Genomic DNA, 21852 nt, shown 5'->3' on the forward strand with positions numbered 1-21852 from the left:
CACGAGCCGCCATGGCCTTCCGTGTTCACCACTCTGCTTGGTCCATGCTCTACCAACGATCCGACACGTTAAGGGACGATCCAGAAAGCTGAGGGACTCATTCCCCGCTCTCCCAAGCACAGCCCGCGGCATATCTAATCGATGGATGGATGGATGGATGGATGGATGGATGGATGGATGAATGAATGGATGGATGAGTGGATGGATGGATGGATGGATGGATGGAAGGATGGATGGATGGATGGATGGATGGATGGATGGATGGATGGATGGATGGATGGATGGATGGATGGATGGATGGATGGATGGATGGATGGATTTCTACCCGTTTAAAGTCTACTTTGCCTTGACTTTCCCTAAATCACCATTGTTTGAAAAACGTTGGCGTTATTAACTTAGACTACAGGGTGCAGCGCTTTACAGCACAATTTCAAATGTTCAGCTGTTTCCTCCTCCTCTCCACACACACTACATAACGTTTCTGTGCCTTCGTATTTTGCTCGGTACTGGTTGGTCTGCAATACTACCATTCTAGACAGGAAGAGCAGAGAACTACCCCGAGAATTATCGTAGATCTTTTCTCTTGCAATTTCCTGCTTAAAAGTTTGGCAGGTCTTCTGTGTTGATTTCGTAAGCATTACCATCTTCCACACGTCCCTTTCTGTTTTTTTTTCACCTTCTTCTTAACTGATGTTTCCTTTTCGCCTGGTATTCTGCTGTTGTCCTATTGCTCATTTGACAGTTTTCGAGTTCGCTTTCTTCATTTAGTATCGACATTCATTATGTACAAGTTGCTGAAAACATTCCAGGCTCATTGCTCCTCTCCCATTTTTCTCCATCGCTCCTGAACTTATATTGCGAGCTTCCCTGCACTCAAACGATGTCCATCCCATGTCACCCTGTTGTACCCGCTGAATTGGGGTATTCCCGTGTGCTCCCAAAGAAAGTCTACCTATGCCACATTGTTTAATTTCCAATCTTGCTTGAACTTCTGATTCAATGCACAAGACCGCATTGCCGAACGTCAAATCCGGTACCACGACAGTTCTTCAAATTCTTCTCATAACGTCACACCTATTGTAGTTCCACAGTGGCTTATTATTCATTACCGCTGCATTCCTTGTGCCCTAAGTCATTAAGTATCTTTCGTGCTCCTTTAGATACACAGCCCCGCCATTTATTCATACATAAAAATATTTGTATTTATCCACTCTTTCTAGCGTGATTTCCTGCACCTTATGCTCACTGCCTTTGTTATTAATAAAAACCATGTTGCCGATTTTCGCCTGCTGAGCTTCTAACTCGAAAGTATATGACTTCTGCAAACATGATATTCCTGAAGCGTGTCATCTGAGAACAAGACAAGACACCACCCTGATAGCGTGCTCGTGGCCATTTCGCTAGCTGCACATATAATAAATTCGATATAACGTGACGTGTACACATAATATAGGTGAACGATACACCCAAACATGATAATCATGACCCATAAGTCATATACGGCATCATTTACCTCAACCTCGTAACATTAGGCTAATTTTAAAGTGAAATATGAACCTGTCTCAATAGAGAGTTTTAGTACTGCGGAATCGTGCTACGTACGCATCACGCAAGCGCCTTGAGTTACGTGGCGTCGTTTGCAACAGATCACCTTTTAGTACACTGTAGTATCCGCGTACGTAACGAGCGTCAAGCGTGTTGCGTCATCTTGTAGATCAAAATAGAAGCACGTGTTGTTAACAGCCGATGTGAGCCCATCCAAGTGTTATAGCCAGATTATGGCCATACTTTAAGCCACAGAGCCAGTCGGTGCTTGCCTTCAATGCCGCCATTTTGCAAAACGAAGTCTCGCGCTGTCGCGAACTTGTTCGAAAGCGGCGCGATCAGCTCATATGCACGCACGCACGCATCTCATGCGTGCGTACGTACGGCTGCGAACGTAACGCGATACGTGCGCGTTACGGTCTGCGCAAGCGCACTATGCAGAACGTGGCGTCTTTACGCAACACCGCCACGTACGCAGCGTACGCAGTACTAAAACTCTCTATTAGCGCTTCGCATATCATCGATTCCCACTGTACATGGGATCTGCCATTTTTTGTGCCTTTCACCCACTGTGGGGGATTGGCCAAGTAGCCGGCGATTAATGTAAGTCCATACCTTAATTTCCAGGCTAGGGAAATGGGCTTACTTTGTTTTTACTTGGCGGATTGACTTGCCATAATGTGAAAAAAAGGGGGCGAAAGAAGATAAAGAAACTAATAGAATTTGTTGAATGACTGAGGTGTAATTGTTAAAAGAAATTGTTCTGAGAGTTAAGTAAATACAGTGTATAGTTAAATAATAAATGTTAGGTTAGCTAGTAAAAATGGAGAGCTGATGATTGGATCAGAAAGGAAATCTTCTTATGTTACATAGGAATTCGCAGAGAGCACCGCAGATGTTCATGTCGTTGAGTCCTGATGAAACGGCCCCAAAGAACAAATATAGAGTAGTAAACGCAATTCCTAGTTTTTTAAATAAAGTTTCCACGCAAATTTTTCCTATGATTTTTTAAAACGATGACATGTAAGAAGAAAGGAAAAGCTTATAAAAGCCTATATTGCCACCTACTTTTAGTAGTGGGTCGTATGCCAAGGTGAAGGCTCACACCACAGAGAAGAAAGAAGTGCGCGTAGACCCCCGCTCTGTACGTCTATTACGGCGTCAACAAAATCGATGGCCTTAAAGACGCTGCTTATGCTAGTTCCTTCTCAGCTGCAGCTACTGAAATTGCGGCTTAGAAGTAAATGAAATCGCCGATTCTCTAGCACAAGCAGCATTGGAAGGGCCAGTACTATCAGTCCTTCCCGAAGTGGCCACTATAACGGCGACAAGATACAGAAAGCTTGCGCTCAGTGCAGACGCTATGGAAGCAATATTGTCAACACCAGAATTTACTCACTTAAGATTTCCATGGAAAGGTCATTGGTGTCCTACAAAACAGTTGGAAACCATAATAACCAGATTTCGATGTCGTGTCCCCCCGTTAAATTTTATTCACATAGGGCTGGTCTGGCGATATCACCACTATGCAACTTTTGTTCAGAATTGGAAACAATAGAGCACTATTTTTTATTATGTCGCCGATACAAATTGCTTAGGAAAACATTCTTAGCCCTCCCATTCGCTAGCCTGGGGTTGAATTTCACTATAGAAAACATACTTTCCTTCGGTGCTTACGATCTGGGCTTCAGCCACGAGAACGTTTTCTACGCAGTTTGCAAGTACCTGAATGAAAGTAAAAGAATTAAGCTTTTAATTGTGTGATTATTGATCATGCAAAAAAATGATAATAATAATTCCAACGAACACAAGAGCATTGTTTAACTATCCTGATTCTTATTCAAGGTAATGAATAGTTGTCTTATCTGCACGAGTGACAAGCAACTATTGCACTCCATTCATTCTGACTAGGGTGTCTTTACTTTTTTCATTCTTTTTTCTGGTGGGTGGTTTCGATATTTAAAAAAAACTTACTTAAGTCATCGATTCTTGGCCAATCCCCCTGAGTGGGTACAAGCCATGTCTGTGGATTCATCATCATCATCATCATCATCATCACCCCCGCTCTGGCAAACAAGCCCAACCGACGCGCTTCGTTAGAGCCCTGTTGCTCGGACATCAATAAACCTTGCCGACACCCCCTGGAGCGACGTGACAATTGGTGGAGGTGCTGGGTAGCCCCTCACGGATGTTTCAGACCCCTCCTGGAAGCGGCACCACAAGCCCAGTGCGAGTCCACACTCCAGTTCATCGGACAAGCCGCAGGATCAGGGGATTGCCACCCGAAGCTGACACTACAGTTCACACCAGTATGATGAGCACGTCCGTTCAAACCACTTTAACAGGAACGGAAAACCCCCCGGTGACTCGGTACACCCTCGAAAGTCCACAGGTTCCGACACCGTTTCATGGCACTGAGTTCGAATACGTCGAGGACTGGTTGGTCGACTTCGAACGCGTGGCTGCTTTGAACGACTGGAACGACGCGGCCAAACTACGGCGTGTGTACTTCTATTTGGAGGATGGAGCACGTACCGGGTATATAAATCACGAGGAACAGATGACATCGTGGCCCGAATTCCGCCGCCGGCTGTTGGACACTTACAGAAGTGCTGATCGCCACGAACGAGCGGAGCGAGCGATCCAGGCCAGCATCCAGATGCCCAACGAAACTGTCATGACCCATTTGGAAGATATGACGCGCCTGTTCCGACGGGCTGATCCAAGTATGACAGAAGAAAAGAAGTTGCGTCACCTGATGCGGGGAGTTAAGGAGCAGCTTTTCGCTGGCCTTGTACGGAGCCCTCCGAGCATGGTCGCTGAGTTTTTGTCTGAAGCCGTCACGATGGAAAAGATGCTTCAGCATCGATCCACCCTGTATGACCGGCAAGTGAGCACGTCCACTACTCAAGCTCTCACGACTTTTGGGAGCAACACCGAGTGTCTGCGCGACCTTATCCGCTCTATAGTACGCGAGGAGCTGCAAAAGGCTGCCACACCACCACTACCTACGGTGAGTTCTATTGCAAGTATCGTCAAGGACGAGCTGCATCATGCCCTGCGTGAACCTGTGAGTTTGGATAACGCCACACCCGCCCCGGCTGACTACCACCGTGCGACTTATGCGGAAGCCTTCAAGCGCCCAGCTTCCTCTTCCCCGCTGTTTGTTCAGGCACCTCCTACAGTTTCACTTCAGTCGGCGCAGCCTCTACGATACTACGAGAACACACGCACGCCCCCACCCCTAGTTTACGTCAACCCTGTGCATCTTGCGGAACAACCAGCACACTACCTCAACGACAGACGTGCTTCGCCACGGAAATCAGATGTTTGGCGCACTCCTGATCGCCTACCTTTGTGCTTCCAATGCGGTGAAGCGGACCATTTGTACCACCAGTGTCCATACCGGCGCCTTGGGCTGCGCGGCTTTTCAGTATATTCAGCGCCTCCTCAGTATGGCCAGCGACCCCGGGACATTGAGGATTACCTGGCTCAACAGCGCATGCCACCGCCTTCTGGGCGGCAGCCGCGCTCACCGTCGCCGAGGCGCTTTTCATCTTCGCCACAGCACCATGCTGGCGCACGGTCCCCCAGTCACCGCCGGGAAAACTAACGCAAGCGACCCTTGGAGGCGAGTACGGTGGCAGCCGACGTGCTGAAGACCTCCGATCGACGCTAACAGTAAAGGGTTTGGATTCGACTGAGCGATATGTGCGGCTTTCTCTGGATATACCGGTGCTGATAGACGGCTATGCAGTAAGTAGGTGCTTTAGTTGATACCGGGGCTGACAATTCTATACTAAGCGGGATAATGACCAGACTACTGAAAAAGGTAATCACGCCCTGGCATGGCTCTGTGATTTGAACGGCTGGTGGCCACACCGTCTCTCCACTTGGAAGCTGCACGAGTAGAGTTCGGGTCTGCGGTTATACTTTTGTAGCAAGTTTCCTTGTGCTCCGTGAATGTTCACGCGACGTTATTCTTGGTGTTGACTTCCTGCAGGAGTATGGAGCTGTCATTGACCTTCAAGAGAATCGCATCACCTTCTCAGCCGACCGAACAATCGACAAGCAGGACGACCAACAGTGTGCCCACATTCTTCGTGTTTCTTCTGAAAGTATAACGCTTCCTCCAAGAGCCAGTGTTATTGTCGACGTCACATGCTGTGGATTGCGAAATGGTGAAGCGATTGCAGAAAGTAATTTTGAATACCTGCTGACTCAATGTGTTTGTGTGGCTAGGAGTATCATACAACTACGTGATGGCCGATCTCAACTGCTCGTTAGAAATTTCAGCAACGAACACCGACACCTTTTCTGTGGCACTTCTTTAGCATTTGCAGATGAATTAGGTACCGTTCTCATCTGCTTCTCGTCAGACGCAGTGGAGGCCGCCGATACGTCTCTAAACAATATCGATATTAATTCTAACCTTACACCAGAAAACCAGACAGCACTGCGAAAACTCTTGCTTGAATTCAAGTCATGCTTCGCTGCTTCCTCTAAGGTGCGCCAGACTTTGATCACTAGGCACAGAATCATCACTTACGACGACGCCCGCTCAGTACACCAACAGCCTTACCATGTGTCAGCGAAGGAACGAGAAGCCATTCGTACGCAAGTTCGAAAAATGCTTGAGGACGTCATCATCGAGCCTTCCAACAGTGCGTGGTCCTCTCCGGTCGTCCTAGTCAAGAAGAAAGATGGAACGCTACGTTTTCGCGTCGATTACTGGAAGCTGTACAGCGTGACTAAAAAGGACGTGTGCCCGCTGCCACGCATCGACGACTCGTTAGACAGATTACGCCGCGCCCACTATTTTCCTCTTTGGATTTAAAAAGCGGGTACTGGCAGATCGAGGTTGACAATCGAGATCGCGAGAAAAGGACCTTTGTTACCCCTGATGGCCTGTATGAATTTCGAGTCCTTCCTTTTGGTTTGTGCTCAGCGCCCAAAACCTTCCAGCGAATGATGTACACTGTGCTTACTGGTCTGAAGTGGCAAACTTGTCTCGTATACCTTGATGATGTCGTTTTTTCTGAAACCTTCCAGCAACATCTTCATCGCCTCAGGAGTGTGCTACATGCTATTTATTCAGCAGATCTTACACTCAAACCGCAGAAGTGTCACTTTTGTTATCAAGAGCTCAAATTCCTTAGCCATGTAGTCAACGCGAAAAGAGTCCGACCCGACCTCGACAAACTTGCCGCTGTAGCCGCGTTTCCACATCCTACAGATAAAAAGACTGTTCGGCGCTTTCTGGGCTTGTGCGCCTACTATCGACGATTTATTAGAGGGTTTTCGAAGATAGCGGAACCCTTGACTCGCCTTACACGCGACGACACACCATTTGTATGGGCTACCGAACAACAGGCTGCTTTTGCTGAGCTACGACAGCGGATGCAGTCAGCCCCTGTTCTTGCGCATTTTGACAATGATGCTGACACAGAGGTGCACACTGACGCCAGTAACATCGGCCTCAGCGCAGTGCTCGTCCAGCATCAACACGGCAAAGAACGAGTCATTGCCTATGCCAGCCGCTCACTGTCCCGTACCGAGGTGAATTACACGACCACAGAGAAAGAGTGTCTCGCAGTAGTGTGGGCGATCACCAAGTTTCGCTCGTACCTCTATGGTCGTCCATTTAAAGTGGTGACGGACCACCTTTCCCTCTGCTGGTTGGTAAACATTCGTGATCCCTCTGGTCGACTGGCCCGATGGAGCTTGCGTCTACAGGAATTTGATGTTACCATCGTATATAAGTCTGGACGGAAGCATGAAGACGCTGATACGCTGTCACGTGCACCCATACCTTTAGTCAATCAAGAAGCAGACGACGATGACGGTTTCCTGGGCGCCCTTAGCTCATCTGACTTGAGCAGACGCCAGCGAGAGGATGAAGAGATTCGACCGCTCTACGACTTTCTGGAGGGTCATAGCGCCGTTATACCTCGCCATCTTTTTCATGTCATGACGTCTTTCTGCCTCCGAAATAATGTCCTGTACAAAAAAAAACGCCCGTTCTACGAGCCGCGCTTACCTCCTCGTCGTTCCGAAGGACATGCGGGACGAAGTCCTCTCCTCGTGCCCTGACGAGCCCACATGTGGTCATCTAGGTTACTCGCGAACGCTCGCCAGAGTAAGTGAGGCGTACTACTGGCCCGAACTTTCGGCAAGCGTGAAGCAGTACGTTAAAAGCTGTCGTGAATGCCAGCGTCGAAAGTCGCCACCAAGCAAGCCGGCTGGATTACTTCAGCCAATGGATCCACCCCACAAGCCATTTGACCAAGTCGGCATGGACATTCTCGGCCCATTTCCTTTATCGTCCGATGGCAACAAATGGGTCATTGTTGCAACTGACTATTTGACCCGCTATGCTGAGACACAGGCGATACCACGAGCCACGGCTTCTGAGGTAGCACAGTTCTTCATGTGCCACATTGTTCTGCGCCACGGTGCTCCATCTACAGTGATATCCGACAGAAGAACAGCGTTCACTGCACAGCTTATTGATGAAGTTTTTCGGCTAAGTAACACTAGGCATCGAACGACGACTGCTTACCATCCGCAGAGCAACGGCTTAACCGAGCGACTAAATAAGACAGTCACAAACATGATCTCCATGTACATTGACGTCCAACACAAAACATGGGATCGCATTTTGCCTCATGCGACGTTCGCTTATAACACCGCCGTTCAAGAAACAACCCAATTTACACCGTTTTGCCTTCTCTACGGCCGCGAAGTTCAGACGATGCTGGATGCGATGCTTCCTTATGAAGGCGCTGATCGAATAACAACTGACGCAGAAGAATTTGCAGAGCGTGCCGAGGAAACTCGCCAGCTTGCCCAGCTACGCATTGGTCAGCAGCAACAGGTCGATGCACGACGTTACAATATGCGTCACAATGACGTATCTTACAGTACGGGAAACCAAGTTTGGGTTTGGACCCCTGTTCAACGCCGTGGCCTCTCCGAAGAGTCGCTCAGCAGATACTTCGGTCCGTATAAAGTAATACGCCGCGTGAGCGACGTAAACTACGAAGTGGTTCCGGACGCTACGTTGTCACGATGGGCACAACGAAAACAACCGACCTCTGACATAGTTCACGTGGTGCGCATGAAGCCCTATTTTGCGCGTTCCTAAAAGACCACTTTTTCTGTGTTTTTTTCTTATTTGTGCTCTGACAATTGCCTCATCATTGGTGAACTTATCGCGTCTAACATTTGATTATTGGTGCCCTTTTTCATTGTTTAACCTACTTTGGTTTTTTTTTTCAATAACATTACAGCTTCGGGACGATGCTCTTTCTTTTTTTTTGTTGAGGAGGAATATTGCCACCTACTTTTAGTAGTGGGTCGTATCCCAAGGTGAAGGCTCACACCACAGAGAAGAAAGAAGTGCGCGTGGACCCCCGCTCTGGCAAACAAGCCCAACCGACGCGCTTGGTTAGAGCCCTGTTGCTCAGACATCAATAAACCTTGTCGACACCCCCTGGAGTGAAGTGACAATATTTTTATACGCTGAATATAAGTCATTATAGAAAAAAAAGATTAGAAAATTATATTTCAAAAATAACAATATTAACAACATAAGGATGAACGAGTAAAATAAAAATGGAGGTAATACTAAATGAGAAGACTGAAATTTAGAGTAGACCAGACAGTTCTGTTAACCTCAACCAATCAAAACCGAGGAGTGTGCGACTATCATTCGCAGTATCAATCACATCACAAGAATTCATGAAGAATATATTCAAGTGGACCCTATATTGACATGCGTTCAAATTGGTGAATAAAATTGCATACCACCTCAAATACGTTTCTGTGGCGATGTCCCACACCAAAGGCGTTGAAACTGAAAATATCGCTATGTGGGGTTTAACGTACCGAAACCACCATATGACTATGAGAGGCGCCGTAGTGAAGGGCTCCGGAAATTTCGACAACCTAGGGTTCTTTAAAGTGCGCCCAAATCTGAGCACACGGGCCTGCAACATTTCCGCCTCCATCGTTAATGCGGCCGCCGCAGCCGGAATACTGAGAACATTATCTACAGTTAAATTGAAACCTACAGTAGAAAACGCAATAAATAGAATTGTTTTCCTAAGTATGAACTATTTCTGACGTGATACAAAGTAATGCTAAATTGTTTCTGTTTCTTCTATGAATAGGCACAGGGGGGGGGGGATATTACCAGACCAGCTCTGTGCAAATACAGGCTGAATGAGAGGACACGACATCAAAATTCTGTTAAGAAACTTCTAACTTTCTAGGTTGAGTGCACTGAGGTATCCAGGAATATATCAGGTGCTGATAGTCCGCTCATTCAGTATTTTTATCATATATGTATAAATAGCTAATTTTCTAGATCCGATCGATTGTATGTATGCTATTTCTGGGTGTACCGAGATCAGATGGCCATCAAGAGAAGCTCGGCATATGAATCGGCCATTTCATTCATATCTATACCACAGTGGCATGGGACCCATACTAACTTCAGGAATTTCAGTTGAGGTGGAACTAACAGGCACTGTTACTGAGAATGAGGAACCGACGTAATCAGAGGTAATTACTACTACTGCCTTTTATTTACAGAACCATCTGCGCCTATTATTTTCTTTGTTTTTTTCATGAATGATGTAAAATTTTAAACTGTTGTTAAAAAAACTAAAAGATTAGAACTTCAATTTCTGTTAGGGGGGGGGGGGAGTTTCTGTACTGTTACGGAAGAAAAGCCATGCTGTATAGACGAGGCAGTGGATGAAATATATTTCGAATCAGCACCAGCTGCGCGACCGGTTCAGCAGGCACTGAGCGGAGACCACTCTTCCTCCTCTTCGTCCGGTGCACACGCGCATCGTTCGACAAAATGTCAACATGCATGTAGCATAATTCCCGGCAGCAGAAGCGCCATCTCGGCACATTCAGATGTCAACATCATCGGGAGAGTGGTAAGGCTTCAAGCGTGCCACATGTACGATATCGGTGGTCTGTGAGGCAGTTGAAGGCAATGAGGTAGCAGGGGCGATTTCTTATGCCACAGGAATAACCTAACGAAGTACTCCATATGGAATTGTGTAGCAGGAAAGGCGTTTTTCCGACAAGCCGACTTGACGGGTCGGCGACCACAGCAGCACCAACGAACCGGGTATACGTCCCGGAGCCGTTGATCGCACAAACGCCACTGGTTCCCTTGAGAGGCCAGAAAGCGAGTGCTGGTGATTTCACGTGCATGGGCAGCCCGAGTGATAGCGTCAGGGGCATATTTGGTGGTCAATGTCGCGGTAGCCGGAATGACTGTATCTAGGGTTAATGTTGATTCTCGGCCGAACAACAGAAAAGCGGGGTGCAAGCGGCAGTGTTATGGCGAGAAGAATTATATGCAAATGTCCCGTACGGCTAAGCAAGGTCTCAGTCAGGGTGGTTGGAAGAAACATACTTCGCAAGGAAGTCTGTAAGTGTTCTATTCAGACGCTCCGTGAGTCAATTTGTCTGTAGGTGGTGCGACGTAGTGAGCTTGTGCCTCGTTTCATATGACTGAAGTATATCAGCTATTACCTTTGATACAAAGCTGCAGCCACGGTCTGTAAGCAGGTCGACGCCCTATCGGCGAGGCTGTGGATGAAATATATTTCAAACCAGCAGCAGCAGCGTGACCGGTTTACTAGACACCGAGCGGAGACCACTCTTTGTCTTTTTCGTCCGACACACACGCGCATTGTCCCACCATATGTCATATGTCAATATGAATGTAGCAATAACATATTGTATATTTTGATTTTACCGCATTAGTTTTAATCAACAATCTGATGTCTGTGTTTATGCTTTTCAGTTTTCTTTGTACAAATATAACCTGGGAAGTAAAAAACTGTGGCCAATGAACGAGGCAGAAGGCGTCGGGTTGAATAATTCGTACGCAGTGTCACCCAAAAATAATATGCACCCAAATTCGAGTATTGGGCGCTTGTACATTTTGTATATCAATAATGAAGTGTGTCTTCGTAACCCTTCTTTTTTGTCGGACAACGTGCGCGATAAGCCTGAGGCTCGTTGTGGTTTTGTGGCGATATATTTTATACGAGAGCTCCAGTCAAGTTTCTCAATATAAATATTACCCGAATATTTGATAGACTTGGAATAAAATTGATATACTTTGATAGAAATCGGAATAGAATCTTCTTGTGCAAATACGAGGAGAGAATTTTTAGTGATTTTTAGAGAAAACTAATTTTACTGCAACCAAAGTTCTAGTGATTATACAATACCTTTGCAACTTTTTATGCAAAAAAAATGTTACTGTAGGCAACGAAAAACACGATATCGTCATAAATGCATACAGTGATATCTCGTTTAATAGGAATAAAGCTCATTAGAACATTGAATAATAGCGGAGATAGGACATCCCCTTGAGGAACTCCCTGTTGCTGTTTGAGTTTAGATGAGCGGCATTTATCTTTCGCGCATTCAGATTTGCTTGGTTTTAGAGATTCTGCTGCCCACTCAACAACATCTTGCCGAAAGTTGAAGTCCGTTAACGTAATAAATGAAATTTAGTGCTCGACACTGTCATAAGCTTTAGCAATGAGAAGCTATTGGTAACGTAAAAACAAATTAGTTCCAGCTGGGAGCCGTCAAAGCATGGTAAAATTCCAAGTGCTCGCCTGCCTGCAATCTAATGGACCCACCTGTGCTACTCCGTAGGAACCAACTGGTTCCACGTAGCACCACGTAGTGCCATCTTTTTCGGGAAAGCTGTACTTGGCTCTCTAAATCAACATCAGCACACCAAACTGAACAATCGCTACGAAAACAAATTTGGTTAAGCTTTATTATTAGCTTCTCTACCATCCAAACATTCATTCTTTTGCTATATTACCCTTCGTCATTCTTCACAGAATTGTGGTACACGCTACACACTCGGTAGAAATTTTGTGCAACGTTTTTGATGGTTTTGCAGACGATGATGAAAAATTTCGCCTGAAGCTTTTGTAATGGAGGTTGGAGCATTTAACATCAAACTCGTTAAAAATTCATATAGCGTGAAGCCTGGTTGTTCTATTGCTGTTCTAAAAGACTTGATTACTCATATTAACGCGAGTCATTTCTCGACATCAAGCGAGCCTCATGCCGATTTGCAGTGGAGTTGGTAGAATACTGGGCTGCATTTTGCATCACTCGTCCTTATGTGTTAGCATGCCATGTAAAACAGTAAGTAAAATCACTCAGAATCATTAGGTTTATTTCTTTATCTTAGGTGCACACTCACTCCCTTTTCATGACATAAATAAAAAAACGCAGTAGCTATTTTTGTGCGCGTACACGTCACTAATCAATCTAGGCGTTCAATATTCCACTGTTGACAGAAATGACTGCACTTACCGGCCCCGCAGAGGTCTCCCAGAATAAATTTATGCATGAAACATAGTCAGCTGCAAGAAAAAAGTGAGGAATAAAAGGTCAGGCGATCGAAATTATTGATTTATAATGCATTTCTATGGTTTTCGAGCCATTCTTTATGCTTGAGAACGAGAGCGGAGCATCAATCAACTTTGCGATAATTAATTTTCTATATTTAAAATGTTCTGCATGTAAGTTAGAGTTGCTTGCTTGGTACACTTGAAGAAAGATATCCGTGGCATTTTTAACCAAATTTGCTCCTTGTAGAGAACTTGCATTATCGTTTCATCGGTTTTAAGCAAGGTACTTACTGATATTTACGGTTTTACAGTTATTGATTATTACAGTATGAGAGCCGAGCAGAAAGAACCTGGCAGGAGGGTGGGTGAATAACTAACATCTAAACGTAGGCAGGTCTTACATTTAAAGCAAATCAGTGTCGAAGAAATATTGAAATTGGTGATACTTGCAATGTCTTTTCAACACATGGTGCCACTGACAAAACCTAAACTATAAAACTACAAAACTGCGCTCATAGAGCATATCACACCCGCATGACAAAAAAGCAGTAAGGTGCTTCCTAAATATCTGCGCCTGTTACCGAGACTAGATCACTTTTCGTCTGTTGCGGCAACTTTGACGCGGCTGACAAAACAGGATGCCCCTTTTCTGTGGGGTGAAAAGGATAAAATTGCATTCGTAGAGTCACGCCAGTGCCTCCAAACTCCTCCAGTTCTTACGCAGTTTGACCTGCAAGTGCCAACAGCAGTTCGCACCGATGCTAGAAATGTATACATTGCGAGCGTCTGTGATATCTATGCTTTCAACCTAGGGTTGAAAGCATAGGACTGGTCTCACGGGTCCCGTTAATTAGGGAGGCGATCGCCAGGCTGATTCCAAGGGCCGAACTGCACCACGAAAGCATTGACAATTTAAAATGGTCTTATTGGGCGCGCCAGCAGAAGCCGGCTGTGGCCCAAAAAACAAGTGAGAGCCGAGAGTTGAAAAACAAAACAAAATTACATTTTCAAATACAGCAAATCAAATGCTCCACCGTGGTGGTCTAGTAAATAAGGTACTCGGCTGCTGATCCGCAGTTTGTGGGATCGAATAGGCTACAGCGGCTGCATTTCCGTTGGGAAGGAAATGTAGACCCATGTGCTCAGATTTAGGTGCACGTTAAAGAACTCCAGGTGGTCAAACTTTCTCAAGCCTTCCACTACGGCGTCTCTCATATTCATATGGTGGTTTTGGGACGTCAAACCCCCCATATCAACCAATCAATCACGGCAGATAAAACGATACACAAACATGCACTCTCGACAATAGTTGAATACAATATGTCACCAATCAAACAACTTGCTACACAGTACAATTAGTTACACTCGGCACAATGGACACAAACAACAATACACGCTACAATGCAATCAGGTACACCGAACAACCAAGACACCTAAAGACAAAATAGTTCGAAAACTAATTCTGTTCAATGTCTTTGGAACGAAGTCTGAGTAATTGATTCGTGGAAGAGAATCATTCAAAGTCCAGCGCTGCTGTGGTTCCGCTGCTCCCGAAGTTTCTCATCCAGGAAACCTCGCGTCTTCAATTGGCCGTTCTCCAAGCACCAACTTCTTCGCCGGTAACACGTCGGCTTACCACACGCAGCTGTTGCAACGGGTCTTCGCTCGCTGGCTGTAGACACACTCTTCTGATTGTAGCACGAGTCTTCATCGCTCAGGTGGAAATACTCTTCATTAGCTGCTTTGTTACTGAGAACAGAAGCCTTCACCGACAAGGCGGAACACCCTACGCACACTGTGCAAACTTTCTTCTTCTCTTGATTTGTCAATGAGGACAAAAGCTGTGGCGGCTACATGGTGGAAACACCGTATGCACTCTGGCACACACTTCGTTCTTTTACTACACACACGGGTGCAAACTTTCTTTTTCTCCTGATCTCCCTTCTGCGCTGCTCGCTTAAATATCTTTCCCGCTAGATTGCAGAAAATTCGAATCGTTTCGTTGGCGCGATCCACAGCGCAGGCTGGGGAAAAGGCGATACGTTTCGGGGGTCATCTGCGACACGTGAGGCAACTCTGCATCACCTCTCCCCTTTGCTTCGAGAACCTTCCAGTGCTTGCTCGGTCGCCGATGTCGGGAGGTTTGTCGGTGCAACTAGCTTCTGAGGAGGGAAAGACTGCGCAGAGTCATTTGATGCTTGTTTTCTTGTTTATCGTTGACCTTGAGGTGCCTCTCTGGTTCTTGGTCGCCAGAATTCGGCAGTGTGCCCTTTTTTGAGTGCTCGTTTGTGACACGGCCTCCAGATTGAGATTATTGTCTCATAATATTCAAAACCACACAAATGAGCGTGAACAGTCTCCACACAACAAGAGTCTGTAACACACTTCCTGTCACAGAACGAGCGCTGAATAAGGGCGCGCCGCCAAATTCTTGAGATAACGCGCGAGAGAGACGCCGCGAGGTCAAAAAAAAGGAAACAAACATCCAAGGCTCCCCGGGGCGCGCGCTCTCCTCTCGGAAGCGTGGCTTCGCTGACAAACCTGCTCACCCCCCAACGGCGGCCTAGCAAGCGCTGGAAAGTTCCAGAAGGAAATAGGCGTGGTCAGACCGAGTTGAGTCATCCGACGCGGAGGGCATTCGAACCGTCTCGCCTCTCCCCAGCCTTCGCTGCGTATCGCGCCGACGAAATGACGAGAACCTTCTGGAATCTCGCGCAGAAGGTATTTAACCGAGCAGCGGAGACGAGAGATCAGGAGAAGACGGAAGTTAGCGCCGGAGCGCGTAGGGATTCCGCCTTGGAGTCGGCGAAGATTTTGTCCGTAAAGGCAAAGCAGGAGAAGAAGATGATTTCCACCTGAGGGGTGACGACTCGAGCAACAGGCAAGAGTGTGTGTGTTTACCGCTATCGAGCGAAGACGCGTGACAACAGCTGCGTGTGTGAAGCCGGCGTGTTTCCGGCGAAGAAGTTTGAAGCCTGGAGAGTGGCCATTTGAGGACGCAAGGTTTCCTGGAAGAGAAACTTCGGCGAGATTTCCTGGAAGAGAAACTTCATGGGCAGCGGAGCGACAACAACGCTGGACTTTGAGTGAGTGATTCTCGGAAGAGTATCATCCAAACTTTTGTTCCAAGAACTTTGGACTGAATAGGTTTTCTATCTCTTTAGTCTTTAAGTGTCTTGGTTGTTCAATGCATGCGACTGCATTGTAGTGCGTATTGTTGTCAGTGTCCGTTGTTTTGAGTGTGGCTGATTGTACTGTGTAGTACGTTGTTTGATTGGTAACATATTGTATGCAACTATTGTGAAGTGTGCATACTCGTGTATTGTTTTCGATCTGCCATTTTGAGAATATAATTTTGTTTGTTTATCAACTCTCGGCTCTGACTTGTTCTTTGGGCCACAGCCGGCGTCTGCTGGCGCGCCAATAAGGACCACTACTAAATTGCCCACACTTTCGTGGTGCGGTTCGGGGGGCCGATACTTCGGCTCTTGGAATTAGCCCGGTGATTGCCTCCCTATTTACGGGACCTGTGTGACAATTATTCTGGCGTCCGCGACACAGGACGTTTTGGTGCACAGTGTGTCCAAAGTAGTGAGAAAGAGCCTCGAGTTGTTGATAGTGCTATCGGAACGATTTTGTGTGCTGTTCAGTGTTCTCGTTAACGAGTGCAGGGGAGTGTTCCGATAGACTGATTTAGGCAGATACTTTTTGCACGCGGCAAGGTCTTATTTGTTAGATACAATGGATCTCGAAAAGTTAGTTGCTCTTGGTGCGAAGATGGGTCTTTCTGGCTTCGAACTACGGAAGTGGGTCACCCAGAAGGAAAAAAAGAAGAAGAGAGGGCCAAAGAAGAAAAGGCAGCTGAGCTGGAAAAAGAAAGACTGGCGGCCGAAAGAGCCAAAGCGGAAAAAGAAGCTGAGTTGGAGAGAGAGAGATTGGCAGCTGAGAGGGCCAAGGAAGAAAAAGCAGCTGAGTTGGAGAGAGAAAGGCTTTCCACTGTAAGGGCGAAGGAAGAAAGAGAGCAACAATTGAAGTTGGAGTTGGAGAGAGAAAAGCTGGCCGCTGAGAGGGCGAGAGAAGAAAGAGGAAAAGGAGCGACAGCTGAAAGAAGAAAGAGAGGAAAGGGAACGGCAGCGGCAGCACGAGATGGAACTCGAGCGGCTCTGGTTGCAACAGCGAAGTGAAACTCCTGTCCAACCTAGGGTTGAAAGCAGCGAACGGGAAGATCATGGCTTCCGCTTGAACCCAAGCAAGCTGCTCGTGGCGTTTGATGAAAGAAAGGACGACCTTGACGCGTACCTTCACCGATTCGAGACGATTGCGAAGAGCCAGAATTGGCCGGAACATCAATGGGCAACTGCTTTGAGTAATTGCTTGAGTGGTGAAGTGCTCAGTGTGTACGGTAGGCTGACGCCGACCGATGCAGCCAACTATGCAAAGGTGAAAGCTGCTTTGCTGAAGAGATTTAGATTTACTGTAGAAGGATTCCGGGACAGATTTCGGACAGGAAAGCCAGCTGATGGTGAGACGGCTACACAGTACGCCGCCCGACTTAGCCATTATTTCGACAGATGGATTGAACTTTCACGGACGGCGTAGGAGTACGATGAACTTAGAGAGCTCCTAATTAGAGAACAATTTCTTAGTAGTTGCCACCCAAGCCTGTCGCTGTACTTGAGAGGAAGGCTGTGTCACTTGAAGGAATGCTTGAATTGGCTGATCAATTCTTGGAAGCGCAAGGTGGAACTAATTTGGCCAAGGTCAAGAAGAAGTGTCCCGAAGACTCAAAAAATTCGGCTCCCGAAGAAAAGAAGCGTGCACCGGAGAGCACTCCGCGTTGTTTTCTGTGTAACCGAGTGGGTCATCGCGCGAAAAATTGTCGAACGATCTTTACGAGCCCTACGGTAGTAAAATGTTTCAAGTGTGGTCAGACTGGGCACAAAGCAGACGCTTGTCAGAACGGAGTAAGTCAAACTCACCAGGTATTCTGTGTGCAAGCGGCACCAAAATCTGATAATAATGCCGTCACCGATGGATTCGTAGAGTTGAAGCATGGGGAGAAAATTCCTATTGTGGGTGCTGCAATGTCAAAACAGCCAACCGGTGTTACGAAGGGAATGCTAACGCTGCCTGGAAAGGTTGCAGGCAAGAAGATTACGGTTCTAAGAGACACCGGTAGCTCCACGGTTACCGTGCAGAGAAATTTCGTACGGGAAAGTGAGTTAACAGGCAAAACGAAACCAGTTTCCCTAATTGACAGTACGGTTCGGATGCTTCCAGAAGCAGAAATCGAGGTTGAAACCCCGTACTTCAGCGGGAAGGTTACCGCTGTATGTATGACGACCCCGCTTCACGACTTTGTCATCGGAAACATCGACGGGGCGCGAAGACCGAATGATCCGGAATGTTTGGGAGAAGACCCTAAGATAGAGTCCTCGCCAACCCAGCGACCGCGAGATACAAGGGAGGAGCCGCCCGTGACGGATCTCACTAGAGCCCAAGGTGAAGCCGCGGTACAAGAGACCGTAAATGAGAAGATGATTGTGTTGAATGAGTTCACGGGCCGAGCAACTGGACTTACGTCGGCACGACCTCAACCGACCGACAGTGTAAAGGAGATGAAGTTGGCAAGCCGGGCAAAATGTAGAGGCATGATCAAGCTCGAAAACAAACAGACAGGACCCGTCGATTGTTATGACCCGTTAACGGCGTCGGAAGTGACAACGATGGCTGAGACGCCGCCTCAGATATCGTCGTTGGAAAAGGCTCGCCGAAAAAGAACAAGGAAAAACAAGAAGAAATCGAGCGAGCACCGCACGAAAGGACATAAGCGCAGCTCGAAATACACAGGATAGGTGCTGAAGTCGAATCATAATGTGTTTGGCAGTGCTGAGTTCCATATGTTGTGTTAATGTTGTGTTATCCTGTGTCACAAGTGTCAAAGTGTCTGTGCTGTGATGTGATGTATAGTGTTGTATAATTGTTGTAAAGACAGAACCTTGTACGTTTGTATTGTTTGGAATGTGTGATGAAGCGTTGTACTCATGTACCTGCGGTTATATTTCATGTGTGTGAGATTGAATGTAATGTCCAATCGTATTGAGTGATATATTGTGAATGTGAAGTGTCATGAGCGACGGATTGTGTTACAGTCTGTGAGAGTGTGAGGTGACTGTTCGCGCTCGTTGTGTGGTTTTGAATATTATGAGATAATATTCTTAAAGTGGGGGCAGTGTCACAGAACGAGCGCTAAAAATGGGCGCGCCGCCAAATTCTTGCGATAACGCGCGAAACAGACGCCGCGAGGTCCAAAGAAAAAAAAGGAAACAAACATCCAAGGCTCCCCGGGGCGCGCGCTCTCCTCTCGGAAGCGTGGCTTCGCTGACGAACCTCCTCACCCCCCAACGGCGGCCTAGCAAGCGCTGGAAAGTTCCAGAAGGAAATAGGCGTGGTCCGACCGAGTTGAGTCATCCGACGCGGAGAGCATTCGAACCGTCTCGCCTCTCCCGAGCCTTCGCTGCGTATCGCGCCGACGAAATGACGAGAACCTTCTGGAATCTCGCGCAGAAGGTATTTTACCGAGCAGCGGAAACGAGAGATCAGGAGAAGACGGAAGTTAGCGCCGGAGCGCGTAGGGATTCCGCCGTGGATTCGGCGAAGGTTTTGTTCGTAGAGGCAAAGCAGGAGAAGAAGATGATTTCCACCTGAGGGGTGACGACTCGAGCCACAGGCAAGAGTGTGTGTGTTTATCGCTATCGAGCGAAGACGCGTGGCAACAGCTGCGTGTGTGAAGCCGACGTGTTGCCGGCGAAGAAGTTTGAAGCCGGGAGAGTGGCCATTCGAGGACGCGAGGTTTTTTGGAAGAGAAACTTCGGCGAGGTTTTCTGGAAGAGAAACTTCAGGGGCAGCGGAACGACAACAACGCTGGACTTTGAGTGAGTGATTCTTGGAAGATTATCATCCAGACATTTGTTCCAAGAACTTTGGACCGAATAGGTTACCTATCTCTTTAGTCTTTAAGTGTCTTGGTTGTTCAATGCATGCGACTGCATTGTAGTGCGTATTGTTGTCAGTGTCCGTTGTTTTGAGTGTGGCTGATTGTACTGTGTAGTACGTTGTTTGATTGGTAACATATTGTATGCAACTATTGTGAAGTGTGCATACTCGTGTATTGTTTTCGATCTGCCATTTTGAGAATATAATTTTGTTTGTTTATCAACTCTCGGCTCTGACTTGTTCTTTGGGCCACAGCCGGCGTCTGCTGGCGCGCCAATAAGGACCACTACTAAATTGTCCACGCTTTCGTGGTGCGTTTCGGGGGGCCGATACTTCGGCTCTTGGAGTTAGCCCGGCGATTGCCTCCCTAAATAACGGGACCTGTGTGACACTCCCCCACTTCGGACATGTCGCATTCACAATAGAAAACTCAATACAATTGCACATTGCAACGAAATCTCTCAACACATGAAGTATAATTACAGGTACATGAGTACACTTCATCACGCATTTCAAACAATATGAACAGAGAAGGGTCTGTCTTGGCAACACTCGTACAATCTTGTCGACCGCATAACGTTACCGCAACAAACATTTTGACTCACTCGACATACACTTGTGACACAAAGTAACAACAATACAATACACTGAGGCTCAACACTGCAAAACACATTTTGATTTGACCTCAGCACCTATCTTGTGTACTTCGAGTTGCGCTTGCACCCTTTCTTGCGGTATCTGCTCGATCTCTTTTTATTTTTCCTCGTTCTGTTCCAGCGAGCCCTTCCAATCGACGGTATCGGAGGCCGCGTCTGAGCCATTGTTGTCACTTTCGACTCCGTGAACAAGTCATAACGTAAACCGATCTTGTCTGGTTATTCACCTGCTTTTTCACGACACGACATTGGGCCTGGCTGGTCAAAAACGTCACCTTTTCACAGTTGGTCGGTTGACGTCGCTCTGCCGCAAGTCCAGCTGCAGCGCATGTTTTCTCGTCCAACACCAAGATCTCCCGATTCACTGTCTTTGCACCCGCGCTTCGCCTTGAGCTCAGGTGGAATTCGTCACGGGATTTTTCTCCACGGTGTCTCGCGGTCCTTATGTTGGCGAGGGCTCCACCTTCGGGTCTTCGCCCAAACGCTCTGGATAGTTTGGCCCTCACGCCCCATCAATGTTTCCGATGATAAGGTCGTACAAGGGGGTCGTCGTACATAAGACAGTAACCTTCCCGCTGAAGTAAGGAATTTACACCTCAATCTCTGCTTCGAGAAGCATCTGAACCGGACTGTAAATTAGACAAACCGGTTTCTTTTTGCCTGTTAACTCACCCTCCCGTACCAAATTTCGCCACACAATAACAGTGGAGCTACCGGTGTCTCTAAACACTGTAACCTTCTTTCCCGCAACTTTTCCAGGCAGCGTCGGCATTCCCTTCGTAACACCGATTGGCCATTCTGTCATTACAGCACCCACAATAGGAAGTTTCTTACCATTTTCAACTCTATGATTCTATCGGTGACGTCATCATTATGTGCTTTTGGTGCCGCCTGCACACAGGCTACTTGCTGAGGTTGACTGGCTCCGCTACGACATGCGTCTGCCTTGTGGCTGGTCTGATCACTTTTCAAACATTTTACAACCATAGGGCTCGTAAAGTTAGTTCGACAGCTTTTAGGGCGATGACCTACTCGGTTACACAGAAAACATCGCGCGACGCTCTTCGGTGCACGCTTCCTTTGTTCGGGTGCCGATTTCTTCGAATCTTCGGAACACTCCTTCTTTGGCCAAATTTGTGCCACCTTGCGCTTCCAAGAGTTGGTCGGCCAATTCAGGCATGTCTTCAAGTGACTCTGCATTCCTCTCTTTCAAGTGCAGTGACAGGCTTGAGTGG

The 21852-nt window shown here is 47.1% G+C and overlaps 1 protein-coding gene across 3 annotated transcripts in view; it reads right to left on the reverse strand.

The window, feature by feature from the left end:
• The window catches only part of LOC142767596 (uncharacterized), a 174724-nt gene that overhangs the window by 57263 nt on the left and 95609 nt on the right, over positions 1–21852 (reverse strand). For 2 of the 3 annotated variants that reach the window (XM_075869591.1, XM_075869590.1), the window contains exon 4: positions 12928–12977. In XM_075869591.1, coding sequence (XP_075725706.1) covers positions 12928–12977 — 50 coding nt within the window. Of the gene's footprint in view, positions 1–3205; positions 3271–12927; positions 12978–21852 lie in introns of all 3 variants that reach the window. The other variant, XM_075869592.1, reaches the window with a different exon arrangement.

Source organism: Rhipicephalus microplus, chromosome 7 (genome assembly GCF_043290135.1).
Source record: "Rhipicephalus microplus isolate Deutch F79 chromosome 7, USDA_Rmic, whole genome shotgun sequence".
Classification (NCBI taxonomy): domain Eukaryota; kingdom Metazoa; phylum Arthropoda; class Arachnida; order Ixodida; family Ixodidae; genus Rhipicephalus; species Rhipicephalus microplus.